The sequence below is a fragment of the Heloderma suspectum genome, chromosome 3 (genome assembly GCF_057233095.1).
Source record: "Heloderma suspectum isolate Gila_16-S chromosome 3, 16-S_ref, whole genome shotgun sequence".
NCBI classification, from domain to species: domain Eukaryota; kingdom Metazoa; phylum Chordata; class Lepidosauria; order Squamata; family Helodermatidae; genus Heloderma; species Heloderma suspectum.
This window is the reverse complement of record NC_139460.1, coordinates 237,308,543-237,329,307: the sequence shown is the minus strand read 5'-3', so window position 1 is coordinate 237,329,307 and position 20,765 is coordinate 237,308,543. Positions and strand designations below refer to the sequence as shown.

The following is a 20,765-nucleotide window of genomic DNA, read 5'->3' as shown; positions in this document are numbered from 1 at the left end:
AAGAAGCAACTGGCATTAACATAGTGGATTCTTTTGCTTCTTCCTGCAGTTATAACAATGACTGTATGTAAAAATCTTGTAATTACCTGATTGCTAACACAATGAAATATCCAGAGATTTAATATGATTCTGAGTTAGTAAATAAGTTCTGATCCTCAAGATAATGGGTAAAGAAAACAACTGCCTCCATAACATCAATACTTTTCTACAGACGATCTTAAGGCAACGGAAAATAAAAGATCATCATTCAGCACCCCAGTTAAGAGGCAGAAACGCAGCTAACAATCAGGAACTGAAAACACTTGCATCGGGTTATTATCCAATATTAGCTCTCCAAGCTTTCAGCTGCTAAAAGACTTTTACCTTAATTTGGGGACTGAGATCACCAGATAATTCCAGAATCTGCTTCAGACAATACTTGACACCAGATGGACTGAAAAACGTGACACTAGCAGGAACACCCTATGGAAAAGTATTAAAAGGAGAGACTGGCTATTTCTTTACATTCTCATTGTATCTCTGTGTTTGCTCAATGAGAGGTTTCTTTGATAGTCACCCTGGACAAACTTGCTCCTAAAGAAGCATGCTGCTTTGTAGCTTAAGCTGTACACGTGGCTGCAACAGAAACTTTAAATATATTGCAGCTGTGAGTCTCTTAGGCACACACACCCCTCCCCCCCATAGCTATACTAGTTCATGGGTCATTTGTATTTTTGCCCAAGAATGCATTAATGAAATCTGATTTTCTAGTTAGATCAGAAAAGGCCAATAGAAGATCATGCTAATGGGAAGTAACCATTCAAAATGATAAAACTAACATGCAACATAGAGATTATACTGTTACTGTTTAGTAATATGTTTTAACTCTTCACCTAGAGATAAGACAAAGTTGTTTTATGTGAGAAGTCTTACAGTGCCACTTCTGGGAATGCATGTTTCATCTTGACTAAACTACAACAATCTAAGTACAGATATATGCTTCAGTATTACACAAGTATTTCTAATCATAATAGACAATTCAGTAGCATTATTCTACAACCAAGATACCATTATTTAAATACACACACAAAACCTCTCTTCTAATACAGTGTTTCTCAATTTATTACTTTTTTTAAAAAAAACCTAAGGGCTTCCTTCTAAACTTACCCTACCTAGTCAGGCTATCCAACCCAGCACCAACCATATGTTCTAAAAGTGAGCATTGAGAGATCCAAGTGTGCAGGTGGGAATTAATTCCAGGATTGGTATTAGAATGTCTCTGATCTTTTCCTAAAACCATGCACAGGAAAAAAACATAAGAAGGAGCAGCAGTTCTTTCCAAGTTCCTTCTTCCAAAAACACTTTGGGATGATGTGGCAACGAGGGTGCAGTCACAACCCCAGTCCCATGTTGATCTTCTGCCAGAAGGAATTCAACCCAGCCTGATCTTAGCTGAAGGGAAACAGAAGGAAGGCTCCACCTGTCTCAGGATCCTAACCCTCCCTGGAATTTGTCCCACCCCTGTGACCCATACATCTCTAAAAAATATGCTAGAAGCCAATGCATATTTCAGAGAAGAGTGTAATACTCAGACAAGAATTCGTAAGGGCATGAAGGTGCCATGTTTTGACTCCTGTTTTCTGAATAAAATGTGTGCTAGAGTATGAAGACTGATAATTTGATCTCAGGAAAAAGTTTGTTAGATGTTAGACATCTGTTTTGCTGAACTTAGTCTAGAGACCAATATTATAGTAGGCAATATAAAGAAGTTTCGTATTAGCAGGAAAACAACAGGATACAGACCCACCACAAACTTTGCAGCATCCCTATTTACTTTAATTGCTACCATAATGTCTAAAAATATGCCTGCTGCTGCTGCGGCCACCGCCACCGCTCTTCCTGTGGGCTTCTGCCTGGCAGACTGCTACTTCCTGCAGGACCAGGCCCCCAGGTATTGAGCCAGCTGCTGCTGAGTGTTGCCACCTGTTTCTCCTGGAGGGACCATATAAGCTGGCTGGCTGAGGTGGCTTGGGAGAGTCAGTATTGGTAAAGGGGATGTTTTGTTTTGATTTGATTTTTGTTTAATTGTTGGGGGGGTTGGTTGTGTTTTTAGGGATGGGTATTTAACTTATATGCAGAGTACATCATGAGAAATGCCGGGTTGGATGAATCAGAGGTCGGAATTAAGATTGCTGGGAGAATTATCAACAACCTCCGATATGCAGATGATACCACCCTAATGGCAGAAAGCGAAGAGGATCTAAAGAGCCTCTTGTTGAGGGTGAAAGAGGAGAGTGCAAAAGCTGGTTTGAAACTCAACATCAAAAAAACGAAGATCATGGCATCTGGCCCCATCACTTCCTGGCATATAGAAGGGGAAGAAATGGAAGCAGTGACAGATTTTACTTTCTTGGGCTCCAAGATCACCGCAGATGGTGACTGTAGCCATGAAATTAAAAGACGCTTGCTCCTTGGGAGGAAAGCTATGGCCAACCTAGACAGCATAGTAAGAAGCAGAGACATCACCTTGCCGACAAAGGTCCGTCTAATCAAAGCTATGGTTTTCCCAGTAGTAATGTATGGCTGTGAGAGCTGGACTATAAGGAAGGCTGAGCGCCGAAGAATTGATGCTTTCGAACTGTGGTGCTGGAGAAGACTCTTATGAGTCCCCTGGACTGCAAGGAGGTCAAATCAGTCCATCCTAAAGGAAATCAACCCTGTCTGCTCATTGGAAGGACAGATAATGAAGCTGAAGCTCCAATATTTTGGCCACCTAATGCGAAGAGAAAACTCCCTGGAAAAGACCCTGATGCTGGGAAAGACTGAAGGCAAAAGGAGAAGGGGACGGCAGAGGATGAGATGGCTAGATAGCATCACGGATGCAATGAATATGAACTTGAGCACGCTCCGGGAGAGAGCGCAGGACAGGAAGGCCTGGCGTGCTATGGTCCATGGGGTCACGAAGAGTCGGACACGACTGAACGACTGAACAACAACAACAAGCCTGCCTGATAGGCGGAAGCAAGGGGGTATGTGTCCACCTGACGGAGGAAGTGGAGGGAGCATTGGGGGCCAGACTATACAGAGGCTGGGTGGCAGGCACTGGCAGAGTGCTAGGGGCAGGCCACGCCAGGTAAGGGGAACAAGGGAGAGATGTATAATATCTGTCCCTGTTCTGGGCCTGTCCACAGCCAAAGGATGGCTGGGGGAAGTGTGACTCCAACTTCTGGCCTTTGTTTGCTGCTCTGCAATGCCAGGTCTGTTACCCAGAAAATATCCCTCATCCATGACATGATCCTGGATGAGGGTGCAGATCTGGCATGTATTACGGAGACCTGGCTGGTTGAGGCCGCTGCTCCAACTCTGGCGGCCATGTGTCCAGCGGGGTTTTCGTACGCACAGCAGCTGGGGATCGGGGAGGGGGAGTGGCTATTATCTACCGGGAGTCCTTGGTCTTCACCAGACCTCCTCTCCGGGAGACTCAGGTGGCTGAGTGCATGTACTGGAGGTTGGGCCCGAAGGGCAGTCTGGGGATTCTGCTCGTGTACTGTCCACCCTGCTGCATGACTGACTCCCTGGCCGAGGTGCTTGAGGTGGTCTCTGATGTGCATGTGCAGTCCCCTAACTTACTGGTGTTGGGGGACTTCAATGTACATTCAGAGGCCATCCTCACGGGGGCAACTCGGGACTTCACGGAGACCATGGCTTCCTGGGAGCTGTACCCTATTCCAACTGGGCCCACCCATGTAGCCAGTCATGTGCTAGACCTTGTGTTTGTTTCTGGAGAAGTGGGGAGTGATCTGGAAGTTGGGGGTATATCCATCACCCCCTTGTCATGGTCAGATCACTATCTGATGATGTCAGACTTCTTGGTTCCACAACCCCTCCGCAGGGGTGGAGAACCCATTAAAATGGTCCACCCTAGGTGCCTTATTGATCCGAATGGATTCCTGAATGCGCTTGGGGATTCTCTGGAGCACGCAAACGGCCACTTGGTCGAGGCCCTGGTGGGTGGCTGGAATGCTGCAATCACTGGGGCGTTAGATCGGGTGGCTCCGAAATGCCCTCTCCCCCTGAACAGGGTTCGAACTGCGCCATGGTTTAATCCATGGTTACGAGCCCTGAAACAGGAGGTGAGACGGCTAGAGCGCTGGTGGCGGAGTGCTCACTCCGAAGACGACAGGACACGAGCTAGAGCTGTATCTTCAGCCTATCACGTGGCAAAGAAGGCAGCACAAAAGGAATACTATGCTGCCTCTATCGCGTCTGCAGAGCGCTGTCCCAGGAGGCTGTTCCAAGTGGTCCGGAGTCTGGTCGGTCCAGTTGCTCCGGAACAGCTGGAACATTCTAAGGCCTCTTGTGAGGCCTTGGCAAGGCACTTTGCAGATAAAATTGATCGGATAAGGAGTGTTACTCTGCACGCTGTGGATATAGTTAGTGAGCAAGAGGCGGCCTGTGGCAAACCGGTTTTGTGGGATCGGTTCCAGCTTCTTCCTTCTGATGAAGTGGACAAGGTGCTTTCATCTGTAAGGCCGACCACCTGCTTACTTGATCCTTGCCCATCTTGGCTCATTATGAGCTGCAGAGAGAGACTGGGTGAGGGGATCAGGACAGTGGTGAATGCCCCTTGAGGAGGGAGTGATGCCATCAGCCCTCAAGGAGGCAGTGACAAGACCGCTTTTAAAGAAGCCCTCCTTGGATCCCCAAGTTTTGAACAACTTTCGCCCAGTCTTGAATCTGCCATTTTTGGGCAAGATCATTGAGTGGGTGGTGGCGATGGCAGTTGAAGGCACACTTGGAAGAAGCCGATTATCTAGATCCATTTCAATCGGGCTTCAGGCCTGGGCATGGGACAGAAACGGCCTTGGTCACTTTGGTGGATGATATGAGGAGGGCTTTGGATAGGGATGAATGCTACCTTTTTCTCCTCGACCTCTCAGCGGCTTTTGATACCGTTGACCACGGTATCCTCCTGGACCGCCTGGAGGGGTTGGACATTGGAGACACCGTATTACGGTGGTTCCGGTCCTTCCTCTCTGGCAGGTACCAGAGGCTAGCACTGGGAGAGGAGGTGTCGGGCCTGTGGCCACTCATGTGTGGGGTGCCACAGGGTTCCATCCTCTCCCCGATGCTATTTAACATCTATGTGAAGCCGCTGGGGGCTATCATCAGGAGGTTTGGGGTGCGGTGTCATCAATATGCGGATGACACACAGCTCTACCTCTTGTTCAAATCTTCACCAGGGTTGGCCATGGAATCCCTGTCTAAAGGCCTGAAGATGGTGAGTGGCTGGATGGGGTGGAATAAGCTGAAACTGAACCCTGACAAGCCCAAGGTACTTTTGGTGGGAGACAAGAGGAGGTTGGGGGATGCTGACCTGATGTTGAGTGGGATACGGCTACCCTTGAAAGACCAGAGCTGCAGCCTGGGGATCATTTTAGACTCCCAGCGGTCTATGGAGGCTCAGGTGTCAGCTGTGAGCCGGGCAACACTGTACCAATTCCATCTGGGACGGCGGCTGCGCCCCTACCTTCCCGACCATCTGCTCCCATCTGTAGTAAATGCCCTGGTCTCCTCTCGTCTAGACTACTGTAATGCGCTCTACGTGGGGTTACCCTTGAAGACAGTTCAGAAGCTGCAGCTGGTGCAGAACACGGCGGCTCGCCTGATTAAAGCCACCAGCGTGATCACATCACGCTGGTGCTGAAGGAGTTGCACTGGTTACTAGTTGTTTTCCGGGCCAAATTCAAGGTGTTGGTTTTGACCTTTAAAACCCTATATGGTTCCAGCCCAGCCTATCTTAAGGAGCGCCTCCAGTAACACCAGACAGGCCGCTTGACAAGAACAGCCTCGGATGGCCTTCTCTCTGTCCCATCAGCCAGGACAGCCCCGCACTCTCTGGAACTGCCTCCCTAGGGAACTCTGCCATGCCCCCTCTTTAATGAGTTTCTGCCACGCACTGAAAACTTGGTTATTCAGGCAGGCATTTGGGATGGGTTAGGGTATTTTAAAATAATGTTTTAACGTATAATTTTACTGTTCTAAATTGTACCATTGTACATCGCCCAGAGTGGCCGGGTGACCAGCCAGATGGGTGGTTAAGAAATTTAATAAAAATAAATAAATAAATAAATAAATAAAATAGGGAGCTTGTTTCAAGAAACTGAAGTTAGGATCAGTGCAGCTGGCTCAGTCAAGTTGGAATTTCAATGGGATATTCAGATAATCACTGAGCAATAACACAAGTTGATAATTAGTAATGGCCGGTGTTTTGTAAAGCTTTAGCTACGCAGGCACTGGGAAAGCAAATCACTAAGTGCCCATAATCATTCTGTTTCGTATGACACGTAGCATACCCCACAGCCCTCCACCCCCACTTACGGAATTTCATATAGTTTTGACTTCTGATGAAAATGAGATAGGAGATAAAACATGAGTCATGATTAGTATTTCCAGGATGGGCAACAGTCACACACACTATTTCACTGAACAAGTGAGTTGGAAAGTACGATTACTAGATTTCATATTTCTTGCTCGCTTTCTGTGAGGGCATCTGTAATATCTTGGTTAAGCTGAAAAAGAGACAACCACCGAAGGAGGAAAAAGGTATCTGCTGAGATCAGCATTAGCTTGTCAAAAATGTTCAATAATTTTTGCCATATAAAACTATCAATATGTTTAACTGCTATTGTGTTTTATAGTCATTGAAATATCTGGAGACCAATCCCATTTTTATCAAACAAGTGCATTACATCCAAGATGACTAAAAGCACAGCCATGGGAATTCTCCCTCAGTAGCTGGGAAAAATGGCTTAAGGAACTTGTTTTTATTGACCTAATTCCTGCACAATGATACTGACTTAACAGACAACCAAGGGAACATAATATACTTTCTCAAACTGTAGCATAACTGAAAGCAAATACCTCTTTTAAGAAATAATTCCTCAAGGATTCTTGAAGATTAGGATGTTGAGTAGTTTGATAAACTGTAAGGCCTTCCAGTGCAATACCTGCAATAAAAACAGTGACATATATTAGTGATTAAGCAGGGTTTTATCAGTTGTGATTACATCAAAATTTGAACAGGAGTACTTTGAAACTAAAACTACACTGAGCATTTGTATTGGCCCCAGGAGCGTAGCCGAGTCATTTGTAGTGTTAGAGGGGCCTAGAGATCCATAATGCTTGCTTAAGTTCATTATTGGTGCAATTCCCTTGCTAGTAAGCCTCTGAGCATGTGCAGATGAGTCAGAAGGCCAATAACAGCCTTCTCAGACTCATCCCTCGCTAATGAGGAGAATGTCTTATCACTGATGTGCCTGAGAAGCAGAATTTGTTTACCTTCAAGCTACAGGTGGCTGTGCTGAGAACCTAGTGCTGTTAGTCCATGCTGGGAATGCCCGCTAGGGGGCGCTTGCTGCTGTTTTACTGCTTATTGCTAACATGTATGGTATAAAACCCATTGTACCCCATGGTTCAGAGAAGCTGTCTGATCCCACCATTGGGTACGCCTGTGTGCTGTAAGTTACCCAATAAAATCTCCTTGTAAGTAAACCTTTGAATCTGATTTATCACTATCTTGGCACCTCTAACCTAGGAGTTCAATGCCCACTGCAAGGGCGATACAGCATTCATATTAAAGTTCATATGCATCTGGCTTAGTAGATTCTGCCCCACATCCAGAGATCCAGGATCTTTGATCTTGAAAGCAAAATTCTTATGAAAATTTATTTTTAAAAGGATTGTTGTATTTTATATTGTACAGAATTTCTGAATGCTTGATGCCATGATGTGGCCATTTCATACATCATGCAAAGACTTGTCAGGAAACTAATCAAGGCAGTTGAGGTAAAATGAACAAAAATCCCATACGGCATAAATACGAGCCTGAAGATTTTTCAAGGGATTAAAATACCCAAGCAAAGAAAGCACACCAGCTCTAAACAAAACACATTAATTTAGAGGATAACAGTACAATCCTACATGTGTCTATTGAGAAGTAGGCCCCACTGAGTTCAAGGAGACTTTCTCATAGGTAAAGTGAGCATAGAATTGCAGCCTAAAAACCCATAATGGGAGGATTTCAAACCTTGTAACAAATTTTAACTGACTGGACAAAATCTCTGATTATGAAGCACATAACTACAGTATTTGGGGGTTATTAATAAAATATTGTATAAGTGGGAAATATTTCCATCTGACTGATGTGGGAATTCATGAGGAGAATGTGCAGAGAGAGAGATTTTCCTCAGTTCCAAGTCGTGTAGGGTTTGTGAGTAACGCAACAGGCAAGTAGAGCAGCAATTGCTCATGTGGTTATAGACCAGGGGTTGGATACAGAGTCAGCCAGAGTAGATCCTTTGAAATCCATGGGACTTAACTTAGTTGTAACAAATTTAATTGCCATTGGTTTCAATGGGTCTACTCTTAGTATGGTTGAGACCGAATCCAACCCTAGGCATTGTCTCTGGGGATGCCAGAAAAGAAGGATGTTATTTGAAGTAAGATCAAAGAAGAGTGGCAGGAATTTTGGAACAGTGGGACAACTGGGAGGGTTGCAGGCAACTTGGAAAATAAAATGAATTGGCCTTATTTAGAGTGTTGATGAGGCATTATGCTTTGCACTACAGCTCCTAATGTATAGGAAGGTGAAAGATTGTGCTTTGCAGAGTATGCCCTGCAGATGAAACCACTGACCTGTTTGGGCTGTCCTAATTATAGACCAGAGGGACATTTTTATTGCAAAACTTTGTGAGGTCAGTGTCACAGATTTTTCCCTGAAGGGTTGGGGGGGGGACAAGATAGGGAGAAATGGGACAGAGCTATGGGTCTGGTGGGTTTTTGAGGGCAGCTGGACTGAGTGGAAGTGTATAGAATTTGGAGTTGTGATTAGTTCATTGTCCAGTAGGTGGTGGTCACAGAGCCTATCTAGGCTCTGCTCCGGCATTAAATGGGAGATACATACAATTCGTAGAAGTGAACTGAAAGTTCAAAATTCCTTCTCAGCGTTATACATACAGCTGCTCTAAGCAGCACGCTCAGCACCGGCGTCAAGGGCAGGCATGGCGGGGCACCTGCTGAGGGCCCACTGATGAGGGCCCCCTGGAGTTGCTCTTCCTCCTCATCATTCCAACCTGCTTGTTCACCTGTCCCTCGCTCTGGCCCAGACAACGGCGGTGGTGAAAAGTAGCAGGAGCAAATGCCCCGGCCTACTTGCTCACTGGCTCTCTGCCTGTCAAGCCAGCAAGTGGTAGTCGTGAGAAGGGGGAGGAGCAATAGCAGCTGATGACAATGGCAGCAAGAAGAGGGAACACTGCAGGTGTTGTGCTCGAAGGCCCTCAAAAACCTGGAGCCAGCACTGGACACATTTACTTCCTCCCATTTCTTGTGTTACCTTTAAAAAACCAAGTAACGATATTGACCTTTACTGATCCTTAAGCTGCAGCGAAATGTGTGAACTGGGCTTAAGTCTGGTAGATGCTGGTCGATGTGCTTGACTCACAGAATGAGAAATGCAGCGGCAGAAAGTAAGTTGACCATTATGCAAGGATTTGATAGTGAGCACCGTTTCACTTGCTCTGTTCTTCTCGGATTGAAAGACTGAAGCTCAAAAAGATTTTTAAATGCTTTAAATCAAACCTTTTCCCCTGAGGATTGTTGGAAGTGTTTCCCTTTTGAGAGCGCCACAAGGAAAAAGCAAAGGCAATGAATTGGGTGAGTCCCCTGTTTAAAAAATGAAAATGGATTTAATTTACCATGACATTTTAAGCACAAAGTAATATTTTAAAATGGTCATACTCTAAACGCATAGTGAAAAGTGTGACATATATTCCTTATATCCTTAAGATTACTGAAAACATTTAAAGTTCAAGTCACATAGGAGTTTCAGATGGCAGAAGCTCTTTAGCATGCAAATTAAAAAAAATCCCATTGCCAAAGCATGGATATTTTGGCTAAAAAGATCTGGCAAAAAGATAAATTGCCTTGCTAACCTCTATTTCTTTTGCTATTCAACAGAGAGCAACCAAGCACAATGCTTCCAATCATCTTAATAAGTTTTCTCCCTGCCCTTCAGTCACTTGGTATTCCTCAGACTTCAAACACATACTTGTTTAGCTATTTAAAGACTCATTTCAGCTGAATAAATTTGCTGTCTGACATTCTACACAGAGGGAAAGGTCAAAGCAGTCACAAAAAGGGACAGGATGCTTTGAAAAGGAGTTCCCAATACACCTGGCAACTTCCTTGACTACTGAAGGTGTCTATTTCTACCATTAGAGACAGCCTTCTTAACTGGGAACTAATCCACCCATGTTCCCATCTTTAAAGTGGATGCCCCTTTCCCTTCTACACTTGCCAGTTCTGCTAGGAGGAACCCTGTGTAACCGTTCCCCTTGTACACATTCATACAACAAATTATTCTAAAATATTCTTATAATTTATGAAATTCACTGCCACAAGACCTTAGATGGCTTTAAAAATGTACTAGACAAACCCATAGAAGATCATTCTATTAATGGCTACTGCCATTAATAAACTGAGCATCCATGTTCAGATGAAGAGTCATTAGTCTCTCTATTTCTGATGCTCAGGCATGCCAAAATGGCACCACCCATGCACAAGAGGGAAATATCACTGGGTTTGATGGAGCCCTGAGGTTTGCAGAAGTACAACAAATCTTTAAGAGAAAAAACCTCAGAAGAGGGGGCGAAAATAGCCCAGTGAGCACTGAGCATGCTCTATGGCCAAAGAATGCTGACTGACTGCTGGGTGTGGGGGGAAACCTGAAAAATCAGATAGAAGAGAGAATGGAATGGAGTATCCTGGAAGAGGAAATGACTGACGGACTGGAACAGGAGCACTCTACACTGCAACATTTTGTTGCAGGTCCCACTTGCATATGCTAACAACAATCTCAAGACTGTGAGTGCTAATCCTGGTACAGCCAAAGCAACACTACTCATGCACAAGAGGGATGCGCCAGCAGAAGTTTTGCAGAAGTATAAAAAACTTTAGAACAAGGATGCAGAATTTCAGGCCCAGCGGCCAAATCCAGCCCTCCAGGGTTTCCCAGGTGGCAATGCCCCCTTTCCCTGGCCCCACCCACTTTCCCCTGACCACTAATTGTTTGGCAGTTTCCCAGATTTTGTGCAGTTTTCCCCCATTCTAAAAGGCTGAAATGCCTCTCCTAAGGCTTAGCTACTGGCAGTAACAGCTAGAAATATGCTTGGATTTTTGGCCCCACCCCTTCAGCCTTTGGTCCCACCCACCACTGGAATGCAGCACCCAAGAGCTTCTCCTGAATGGAATGCGGCCCTTGGGTGGAATGATGCTTGAGATCCCTGTCTCCTTTGGCCAAATGAAGTTCAACAAAAAAAACCTTGATGTCCCAACAGCAGCCCAATGAGGACTGAGCATGTTCAGTGTGTGTGTGGGGGGGGGGGGGAGACAGGGACAGAAAACTGGGGAGCTGGGGAAAACAGAATGGTGAGACTGGAATCCTGAAGAGGGAGCACCTCAGACTGAAACACTTTGTTTCAGATCCCACTTGTATCTCTGAGTAGCAGTTGCTGATGATGAAGAGGAGAGGATTCTTGGCTTCATTTCCTGGGAGGAACCATAGCTTGGTGGCAGCACACCTGCTTGGCATGCAGAAGGTCCCAGGTTCCATCCCCAGCATCTCCAGGTAGAGCTAGGAAGGAATCCTGCCCGAAACCCTGCTGCCAGTCAGTATTATTTTTTTACTGTTATTTTATTGTATTTACAATATTTATAGACCGCTCCACATCAAAGATTTCGGAGCGGTGAACAACAAGATAAAAGAATAAAACCCCATAATTAAAACAATTAAAATGTTTTAAAAGAACAGATTCTGAACTTAATAAACTGCGGCAGGTCACTCAGGGAAGGCCTCTCGAAATAACACAACATTGGTGCCTGCCTGACCTTCAAAGGCAGGAAGTTCCAAAGGAAGGGGGCCACCACGCTGAAGGCTCTTTTCCTGGTGGAATCCAACTGTGCCATAGGTCCATGTGGAACCATCAGAAGCATGCCCTCTGATGACATCAGTGACCGGGCAGGTTGGTAGGGAAGGAGGTGCTCTCTCAGGTATCCTGGTCCCAAGTTGTTTGGAGCTTTGTACACTAGTACTAATACCTTAAATCTGGCCCAGTAGTGAATAGGCAGCCAGTGCAGTTCCTTCAGGAAAGGAGTTACATGCTGAAAAGGGGCAGTACAACAGCAGAGCTAGTGCATTCTGCACTAGCTCCAGCTTCTGGACAAGGACAGCCCCACATAAGAGTACACTGCAGTAATCCAGTCTTGAGGTTATTAGTGCCTGTACCACTGTGACCAAGCTATCCCTGTCCAGGAGAGGCTGTAGTTGGCCAACCAGCTGAAGCTGGTAAAAGGCATTCTGTGCTGCCATGGCCACTTGGGCTTCCAGTGACAATGATGGATCTAGGAGTACCCCCAAACTATGGACCTGATCTTTCAGAGGGAGTGCTACCCCATCCAGAACAGGCAATGAGCCTATCTCCCGGACTTGGGAACTACTCACCCACAGGGCTTCCATCTTGCCAGGATTCACCTTCAGTTTATTGGCCTGGATCCAGCCCATTACTGAATTTAGGCACTGATTCAGGACTTGCACAGCCTCTCCTGATTCACGTCACAGGGAGACAGAGCTGTGTGCCATCAGCATACTGATAGCATGTAGCTCCAAATCCCCTAATGACAACTCCCAGCTGCTTCATATAGATGTTAAACAACACTGGGGACCAGATTGTACACCACAGCTCAATTGCCAAGGAGCCGAGGAATAGTCACCCAATGTTACTCTCTGAAATCAGCCCCACAGGTAGGACCTGAACAACTGTAACACAGTGCCTCTGATCTCCATTCCACGGAGTTGATCCAGGAGGACACCATGGTTGATGGTATCAAAAACCAATGAGAGATCAAGCAGAATTAAAGGGTTGCACTCCCCCTGTCCCTCTCTCAGTAAAGGTTATCTATCATGGCAACCAAGGCTGATTCAGTCCTATAACCAGATCGAAACCCAGACAGAAATGGATCTAGATAATTAGTATCCTCCAAGAGTGCCTGCAGTTGCTCCTCCACAACCTTCTCAAGTACCTTCCCTAAAAAGGGGGTATTTGCGACTGGGCGGTAGTTGTCTAATACCGTTGGGTCCAGAGTGGGCTTCTTCAGGAGCCTCCTTAAGGAAAGCAGGGACCACCTCTTCCCGTAGGGAAGCACTGATCACTCCCTGGACCTACCCAGTCATACCCCCTCGGCTAACTTTTATTGCCAGGAGGGGCAGGGAGCAAGAGGGCACGGGGTTGGTCACACTGCTGCAAGCACCTTGTCCACATCACCAGCCGCAACAATTGGAACTGATCCCACAAAATTGGGTAGATGGTGGCATCAGACACCTCGACTGGAACTGTACTAACAACTGCTTCAAGTTCGCTGCAGAGACAAGTGATTTTGTCCTCAAAGTGCAATGCAAAGAGGTCACAGCAGGTCCTCAACAGGGCCAGGACCCCATTTACTGGGGAAGGTGTTAACAAACCCCAGAACACCCGGAAGAGCTCCATGGGATGGCTACTTGAGGACGCAATGGAGGCAGCAAAATAAGCCTTCTTTGCTGCTTGCACTGCCACCCAATAGGCACGATTATGTGCTCTAGAGTGTGTTTGATCATCTTCGCTTCAAGCCTTGCGCCATTTGCACTCTAGCTGACGTCCAGCCTGTTTCATTGACCGCAGCTCCCCAGCATACCAGGGAGCAGAATGGGCTCCATAGTGCCAGAAAGGGCACTCGGGTGCAATCAAGTCGATGGCCCTCCACATCTCACTGTTCCACAATGAGACTAGGGCCTTGACTGGATCACCAGCTCTCTCCACTAGAAAATCCCAAAGACCATTCAGAAATACATTGGATTCCATTAGTCTCCTGGGGCAGACCATCTGAATGTGTCCCCCACCCCTGCAGGAGGGAAGTAACACCGTGAATTCAAATCGCACCAGGAAATGGTCTGACCATGACAATGGGGTTACTTGGTTCCCCCCACCCCAATCTTCAGACCCACCAACTTACAACTTGAATCAAAAACCAAGTCAAGGGTATGCCCTGCTTCATGTGTCGGGCCGATGACAAATTGAGACAGTCCCATGGTTGTCATGGAGGCCACGACGTCCCAAGCTGAAACTCCAGAGACAGCCTCACCATGGAAGTTGAACTCACCAAGAACCACTGTCCTGGGTTCCTTCAACACCACACTCGAGACTGCCTCTGCCAGCTCAGTCAGGGAGGATGCTGGGCAGCAGGGTGAGTGGTATACCAGCAGCATCCCCAATCTGTCCCTATAACCCAACAGCAGGTGCAACCCTTCAAGGCCTGCTCCAAGGTGGAGAGGTTTCCTGGTGATGGAGATTGTATGAACCACAGTGACTCCCCGCCCCCTCAGCCCTCCAACCTATGTTGGTGCTGCACCAAGTACCCAGGAGGGCAGAACTAAGTCAGGTCAACCCCACCCAACTCACCCACCAGGTCAGCCTTCCCATCCATGATTAAATCATGAACGAGTGCGGTCTTATTGTGGACCAACCTGGCATTAAATAGCAGCACAAGACAGGAGGGCTCAGTGGATGAGCTACCAGGCACATGAGAGCTAGAGGAAGGGGGTAGAAGGGGACAGTGTATAAACATCTGTGGCCCATTCAGTATAAAGAATACTGGGCTAGATGGATGAATAGTCTGAATCAGTATGAGTCAGCTTCCCATATTCCGGTACTGTGGGCTTCCTGGAGGAATCTGTCTGAGCATTGTGGGAAATTGGATGGATGGACTGTGTAAAATCCGCTCCGTCTGTGTTCGGAGGATTGTCAGGCACCTTTCGTTCCGTCATCCGCTCACAGACGGATGAGAATTTTTTTTTTTGTCATGTGGAAAAATACAGAAATAACTACGTAAATATTTACATATGCATTTACATAATTTACCTCAGTACGTAACATTTAGTGTATTGTCCCCTATTCCGTTCAACGTTTCTTCAGCAGACGCTTATGTATTTTTCTATGGATTTATATGCATAAATTTAGGGAAAGCAAAAAAAAAAATCATCCGAAAGTCCACGGGCCCCACACAGCCTGAGGGGGGCACTCCGCAGTAGATTCCGCAGGTCAGATTCTTAGAAATCCGAGCTCATTTTAATCCATCTCGAATTTCTCCAGCATCCTTGTAGGCAACCAGATGCCCTGAAGATGTTTTGGACTACAAATCCCATAAGCCCCAACGAGCATAAGGGAGCATGTGAGTTGTAGCCCAAAACATCTGCAGGGCACCAGGTTGCCTTCCCGTGATATAGACCCTTAGGCTGATCCAGCAGGACTCTCAGGCTCTCAACATGGGCTGATGGTTTCCAGAGGCTCACGGCTCACCCTATATTGCCCAACCCCAACAGCAGTTGTTTTCTATACTTGTTTGCCTAATAAGCAGTTTGCATGCCTCTTTTGCCTGATGTGTATCTGCAGCTTGTCTCTTCACAACTGACTTAGGAAAAGTCAAGACAGAGCTCATATGGTTCACGTTAAAACCTACTGGTCAAAGGCACTTCTTGCGTCCCATAACTGGACACTGCATCCCAGCTACATTTTATGTAGACATTTCTACTAGATTTGGATTCTTAGGATTGATGCATATATATATATATTGCACGCATATATATAAGCAAACATGTCTGTTGTACTTCTGAGCCAAAATAAGAATGCTTTGAATGTTTGCTCATCAAATTAGGTGACTTGTATTTGAGGGGAAGGGGGAAGAACAGAATATAAAATTCTCTCCTCATGTTACTTTTATTTGGTGGGGGGAGGGGAAAGAACATTGGTTGGGATGTTTATTTTTAAATCTTACAAGCACATTCTTGCATTTTAACCTCAAGCCCCTGAGTTTCCTCTAGGGGAAGAAAATCGAGTAAAGTCAATCTGAAAAACCTTATTAGGAGTCTGCACAGATTTATCAGAATGGCCTAATTGCAAGCTGAAGTTTTACTGGGCTCCACAGATACATAATAAATTATAGGAAGAAACAAAGGTGAGTTGTTTCTTGAGACAGAATGCAGAGCAGTATTTTGCGAGATAAAAGCAAAATATGTTAATATTAATCCTACCAAGGTATGTGTTGGTTAATTGAAACGCCAATGTGATATCTGAAAAGTAATGCTAATCCTTTTAGACTTGTGGTTACAAAGAAAACAAGAATAAGAGCTTGATAGCTCTAGACAATATAACAAGCACTATCCCTGAAAGTATTTTCCTTCTCTATAACTGACTATGCAGAGGCATTAAAGTCTAAGATTTATCTTGAGAGGAAGACTGACGCTACCTATTTAATTAAGGAGTCAATTGATATATTTCTCCAAGCACCTCAGCCAAAGTCAGCACCAAAGACAAGGAAACTTGAACAACAAATGCAACTGGGTTGGATCCAGACTAAGTTAGTCATGCTTTCAATGGGACTAAAGCATGACTAATCTAGTCTGGATCCAACCAATTGTGGGTGCAATCCTATGGGATATGCCCTGGGTACTAGTAAGCCTCCGAATTCAGAGGCTTACAAGTATCCAATGCAGAGTGGAGGTGCATGCATCTCCCGCTCTGCATGTTAGCTAGATGGGTGATTTCGCATGTCTAGCAGAGGCTTCAGGGACGAGGGGGAGGGAAAGAAGCTGGGGACGGCTGGGGATACCTCACAGTCCCACATCCCCAGTCTCCTCCCCTCCCTGCCCCTGGGAAGGTCCCTTTCACCCATTACGAACTTGTGTTTGCAAGCTCGTAGCAGCAGTCAGTGTGGTTCTTTCCTCGCTGGCTGCGAGGGGGCGGGGAGTGTGGTTTCCTGGCTCCGAGCTGGGTCGGAGCCAGGAAACTGAAATATCCTGTGTTTTGCCAAGAGAGGTGTGTGCTTGCCCTCCACCTAGGGCTCCTTTAAAAGAGGCAATCCTTAACAATATGCCAAATAATGTCAAAGTATCGCCTTCTCCCTCTCTTGCCAAGTGTTGGTGTGAAGGAGAAGAAATAACTTCTGCCACATACAGTATCTCCAATGTTAAGAAATGTGTGGGGAGATCTGCACGGTCAGGGGTTTTAAAGACTTTCAGTCCCAAACTCTTCCTTCTACAGCTCGCACCATAAGGTTAGGTGGGAAGGACCCACGTCTGTGAGGGGGGTTGATAAAGAGCTCTAATGTACATGCAGAAGTCCATGCAAGTAGGCAAATTTTTCTGTGCTTATACGATCTCTTTTCTACAAGATTTCAAAGAAAACTCTGCACATGCCCTCACGTTTGATTAAGCTGACACTTCAGTGTGAAGTAACTCAGCATTTCTGGTTCTTTCAACTTGTGCCACACTTGTTTATAACAAATATCTGCTTAAATGGACACCCCCAGTATCTATTTGCTATAGGTGGCATGACAAAGAAAGGATCATGTGTACACAAAACCCCTTCCAAAACCAGCTGGGGCTAAATGCATCTGATATAAAATGTCTGCTCCCAATTTTTTTTTCTTGTGCTGTAACCTTAAGAGCAAGGTAATTAAATCTCCATTAAAAAAAAGAGAACCGGAGTGGAACTTTTAAAATGTACTATCAATACAGAGAGCAATCCTATGCCCCCTTGACAGTGTCTGAGGGGACGCAGGGAGGATCATGCCTCAACAGCCATTTTAAAACAGCCAAATCTGAAACATGATGTCCAGCATGGCCTCCCCACTTTTTGCAAGCGCTTTTCAAAAGCAATTCTGTAGCGGAAAGGATTTTTTTTCTAGGGCAGCAAGGCTCTTTTGGGAAAAAAAAGTGCTCTCCTCAAAATGTCACCTTGCACTATGAAAAATAAATCCCAGGAAATGCCAGTACAGCTCTACTGTTTATTACCATTTAGAAGTATTCCATAGCCAATCACTTTTGAGTTATATAAGGCAGTGTGTCCAGTTTAATGCCAAGGTTGTGGACTTGTCTTCATCCAGGACAGAAAAAAACATGCATTCTGTATAGGGGCTATAAAAGCAGTGGATTTTTAAAAGTGTGTTATAGAAGATAAGATAACAATTCAATAATTGAAAAAGGTGTATCCACTTACGGGAGCAAATGTATCCAGCAAGTTTTTCAGCATTTCCACAGTTTTCTCCTTGTGGTGTGAGCCCTATTTCCGCTACTAAAAGAAAATGAGGAAAAAAAGAATAACTTAGGATGAGATGAAAGTTCTACGGAATCAGAGAGGAGATACCTCTAAAAATACTCAATGGCTTTATCTTAAATCACTGTTTAACCCTTTTTATTATAGAGATATAAATGTTAGAATCAGAATGTGCCATCCAAGAACTTGATCAGGCATGCGGAAGACAAGTTGTAAAGTGACATGGAAAAATGGTGGACTTTTTGAACCTCAGATTCTGGTAGCTGGAACACTGCACTAAGGAGACAGAATACCATTTTTGATCAATAGCAGCTGAAGTAATGCACTATGAACGAAGGTATGCCAGCATCAAATTTAAAGACAAAAAACTCAGCACCATCTCTCTCACTCTCTGTATATGTGTTTATGTGTATTTATATACATACACACACACACACACACACACAAACACACACTAACTATGATGATGGACAAACTTTACCCAGCTACGTATAGGGATTGCACATTTCTGTTCATCCTCCTCATTTACAAAGCTGCTCTGATACTAGGCACAGTACAATAATTCTTAAAGAGAATAAGCCAATGTCACAGGCTTACAATCTAAAAAAAAAAAGACCATTTGGAAAGAGGAAGGGATACAAAAGGAAGGCAGAGGCAAAAATCAGAGATTAAATCTCAAGAGAAGAGATATGCTTTCAGATATTGTTTAAACTAAGGCTGGGAGATAGATAGATGGATGGATGGATGGATGGATGGATGGATGGCCCAGTTTTGTGGACCGTTAATACCCCATGAAAATGGGGAGGGGGATATTCCATGACTTTCATGGCTGAATGAATTCAAAGAACTTTTGGGAGGTCTTACTTTTAAACATAAGGCGGCTGAACATTTTTCTTAAAAAAAAAAACAGGAAAATTTGCTGCTATTTCATCTGGTGGCTTGGCTGCCCGCAACAACCTGGCAGTGTTCCCATTGTAATTTCTGTCACAACGCCCCATGGGACATTCGTGGGGGAGAAGATGGCTGCCCCCCACTGTAGCCTAAAAGTGGTAGTCTAAACTGTCTGCTGTGAATTTGATTGACTGTATATCATTAACAAAACAAAAAATCCTACAACTATATTGTTCCACAAGGATGATAAAACCAAACATTTGAAACTGAGTGAAAAGCAGAAAATTGCCATTAACCTACCAGTTGCAAATGGCCTAGTCAACAATTTAGTGTTACTTACTGCAGTGAAATATACAAACTTGTCACAAACCATGTAACTCAGGGAAATATTTAACTTTAACTTTGCCTGTCAAAAATGTTCCTAGTTAGTGCTGCTTAGTAGGAAATACAGCACAGCTGGGAGTAATCAGCCAGTGGGCAGCACAAAACCCACAAGCTGTGAAACCTGCCAGTTTCTGATGGTCCTGGGAATCTAACTTAGAAAAAAAAACCCTCCAGACTCTTATGTCTCTAACTATTGTGGTGTCAGATTCCAAAATTTTCTCTCTCACACACACACACACACACTCCAAATATATTGGGCTTTCAAATCTCCTTATTTTAATTTTCCCCAGTTTATATTCCCCATCTTTCTGTCATGCAGCAAAATAAATGTGCATCTGTTGCGAAGCATGATGTAGATCAGTGGTAGGCAGCTTGTGGCCTTCCAGATGTTTTGGCCTACAACTTCCATCATCTCTCACCATTGGTTATGCTAGGTAGGGCTGATAGGAGCTGTAGGTCAAAACATTTTTATTAACATTGTTATAGGAGTTATTTTAAAAATATGGCTTACCGAGTCCAGCTGTAGCTTTTCCTACCACATAAACTGATTTGGTATTCCATTTTTCTCTCAGAGAATTTTTCCAAACTGTAAAATATTATATTATGTTTAAGCACTGGGTAATAAAGTACAAATACTAAAATGCTTATTTGGACATGTGCCTAACAAACTCTTTATCCGAAAATGTGTGAGCTCAGCAAAATATTTACTACTGGTACGATATAATTGTCAGTGGCTATGCAAAGCAAACAAAATTGCATTTCTGTTCACTATAAAAACAGGAGTCTAACATGCTTCAAATGTTTAACTATTCCAAAGCAAGCCCCACTGAGTTCAATAGGATTTACTCCCAGGTAAGTGCAGACAGGATTGAAGCCTCAGTTACTTACCTGAAGCAGCTTTCTTTACACATACTTATAGATTACAACAATCCAGCTTTAACTTGCAAAACTGTGAAAAAGCTTATGAAAATATCTGACCTAATGGCCACGTTCAGACATCACATTGAGCCAGATCTTTTTAAAAACTCTGCTGCTTGGTGGCTCCCACTTGGCTCCTTCTCCCAGTTGGAGCGGCTAAACAAGCCAGGGACTCTCCATATGTGGTTTGTTTAGCATGATTTTGGAATCGGGAACTCTGGCTTGTTGCTCTAACAAGCCAGAGTCCTAAGCCAAGAATAAACCCAAGCCAGAGTTCTCGGTTTGGACATATGCTGAACAAAACACAGATGGGAGTCCTTGGCTTGTTCAGCTGCTCCCGCTGGCAGTACGAACCGAGTGGGAGCCATTGAGCAGCATGTGTGAGCATGCTTG

At 44.9% G+C, this 20,765-nt stretch overlaps 1 protein-coding gene across 9 annotated transcripts in view; it reads right to left on the bottom strand.

Moving 5' to 3' along the window:
• UROS (uroporphyrinogen III synthase) overlaps window positions 1–20,765 on the bottom strand; it is a 42,214-nt gene that overhangs the window by 4,470 nt on the left and 16,979 nt on the right. For 6 of the 9 annotated variants that reach the window (XM_084841476.1, XM_084841468.1, XM_084841470.1 and 3 more), the window contains 5 exons: window positions 19,966–20,040; window positions 18,123–18,197; window positions 9,619–9,702; window positions 6,904–6,989; window positions 364–462 (listed from right to left, as the gene is read on the bottom strand). In XM_084841476.1, coding sequence (XP_084697602.1) covers window positions 364–462; window positions 6,904–6,989; window positions 9,619–9,702; window positions 18,123–18,197; window positions 19,966–20,040 — 419 coding nt within the window. The remainder of the gene's footprint in view (window positions 1–363; window positions 463–6,903; window positions 6,990–9,618; window positions 9,703–18,122; window positions 18,198–19,965; window positions 20,041–20,765) is intronic. The other 3 variants (XM_084841473.1, XM_084841474.1, XM_084841475.1) reach the window with 1 other exon arrangement.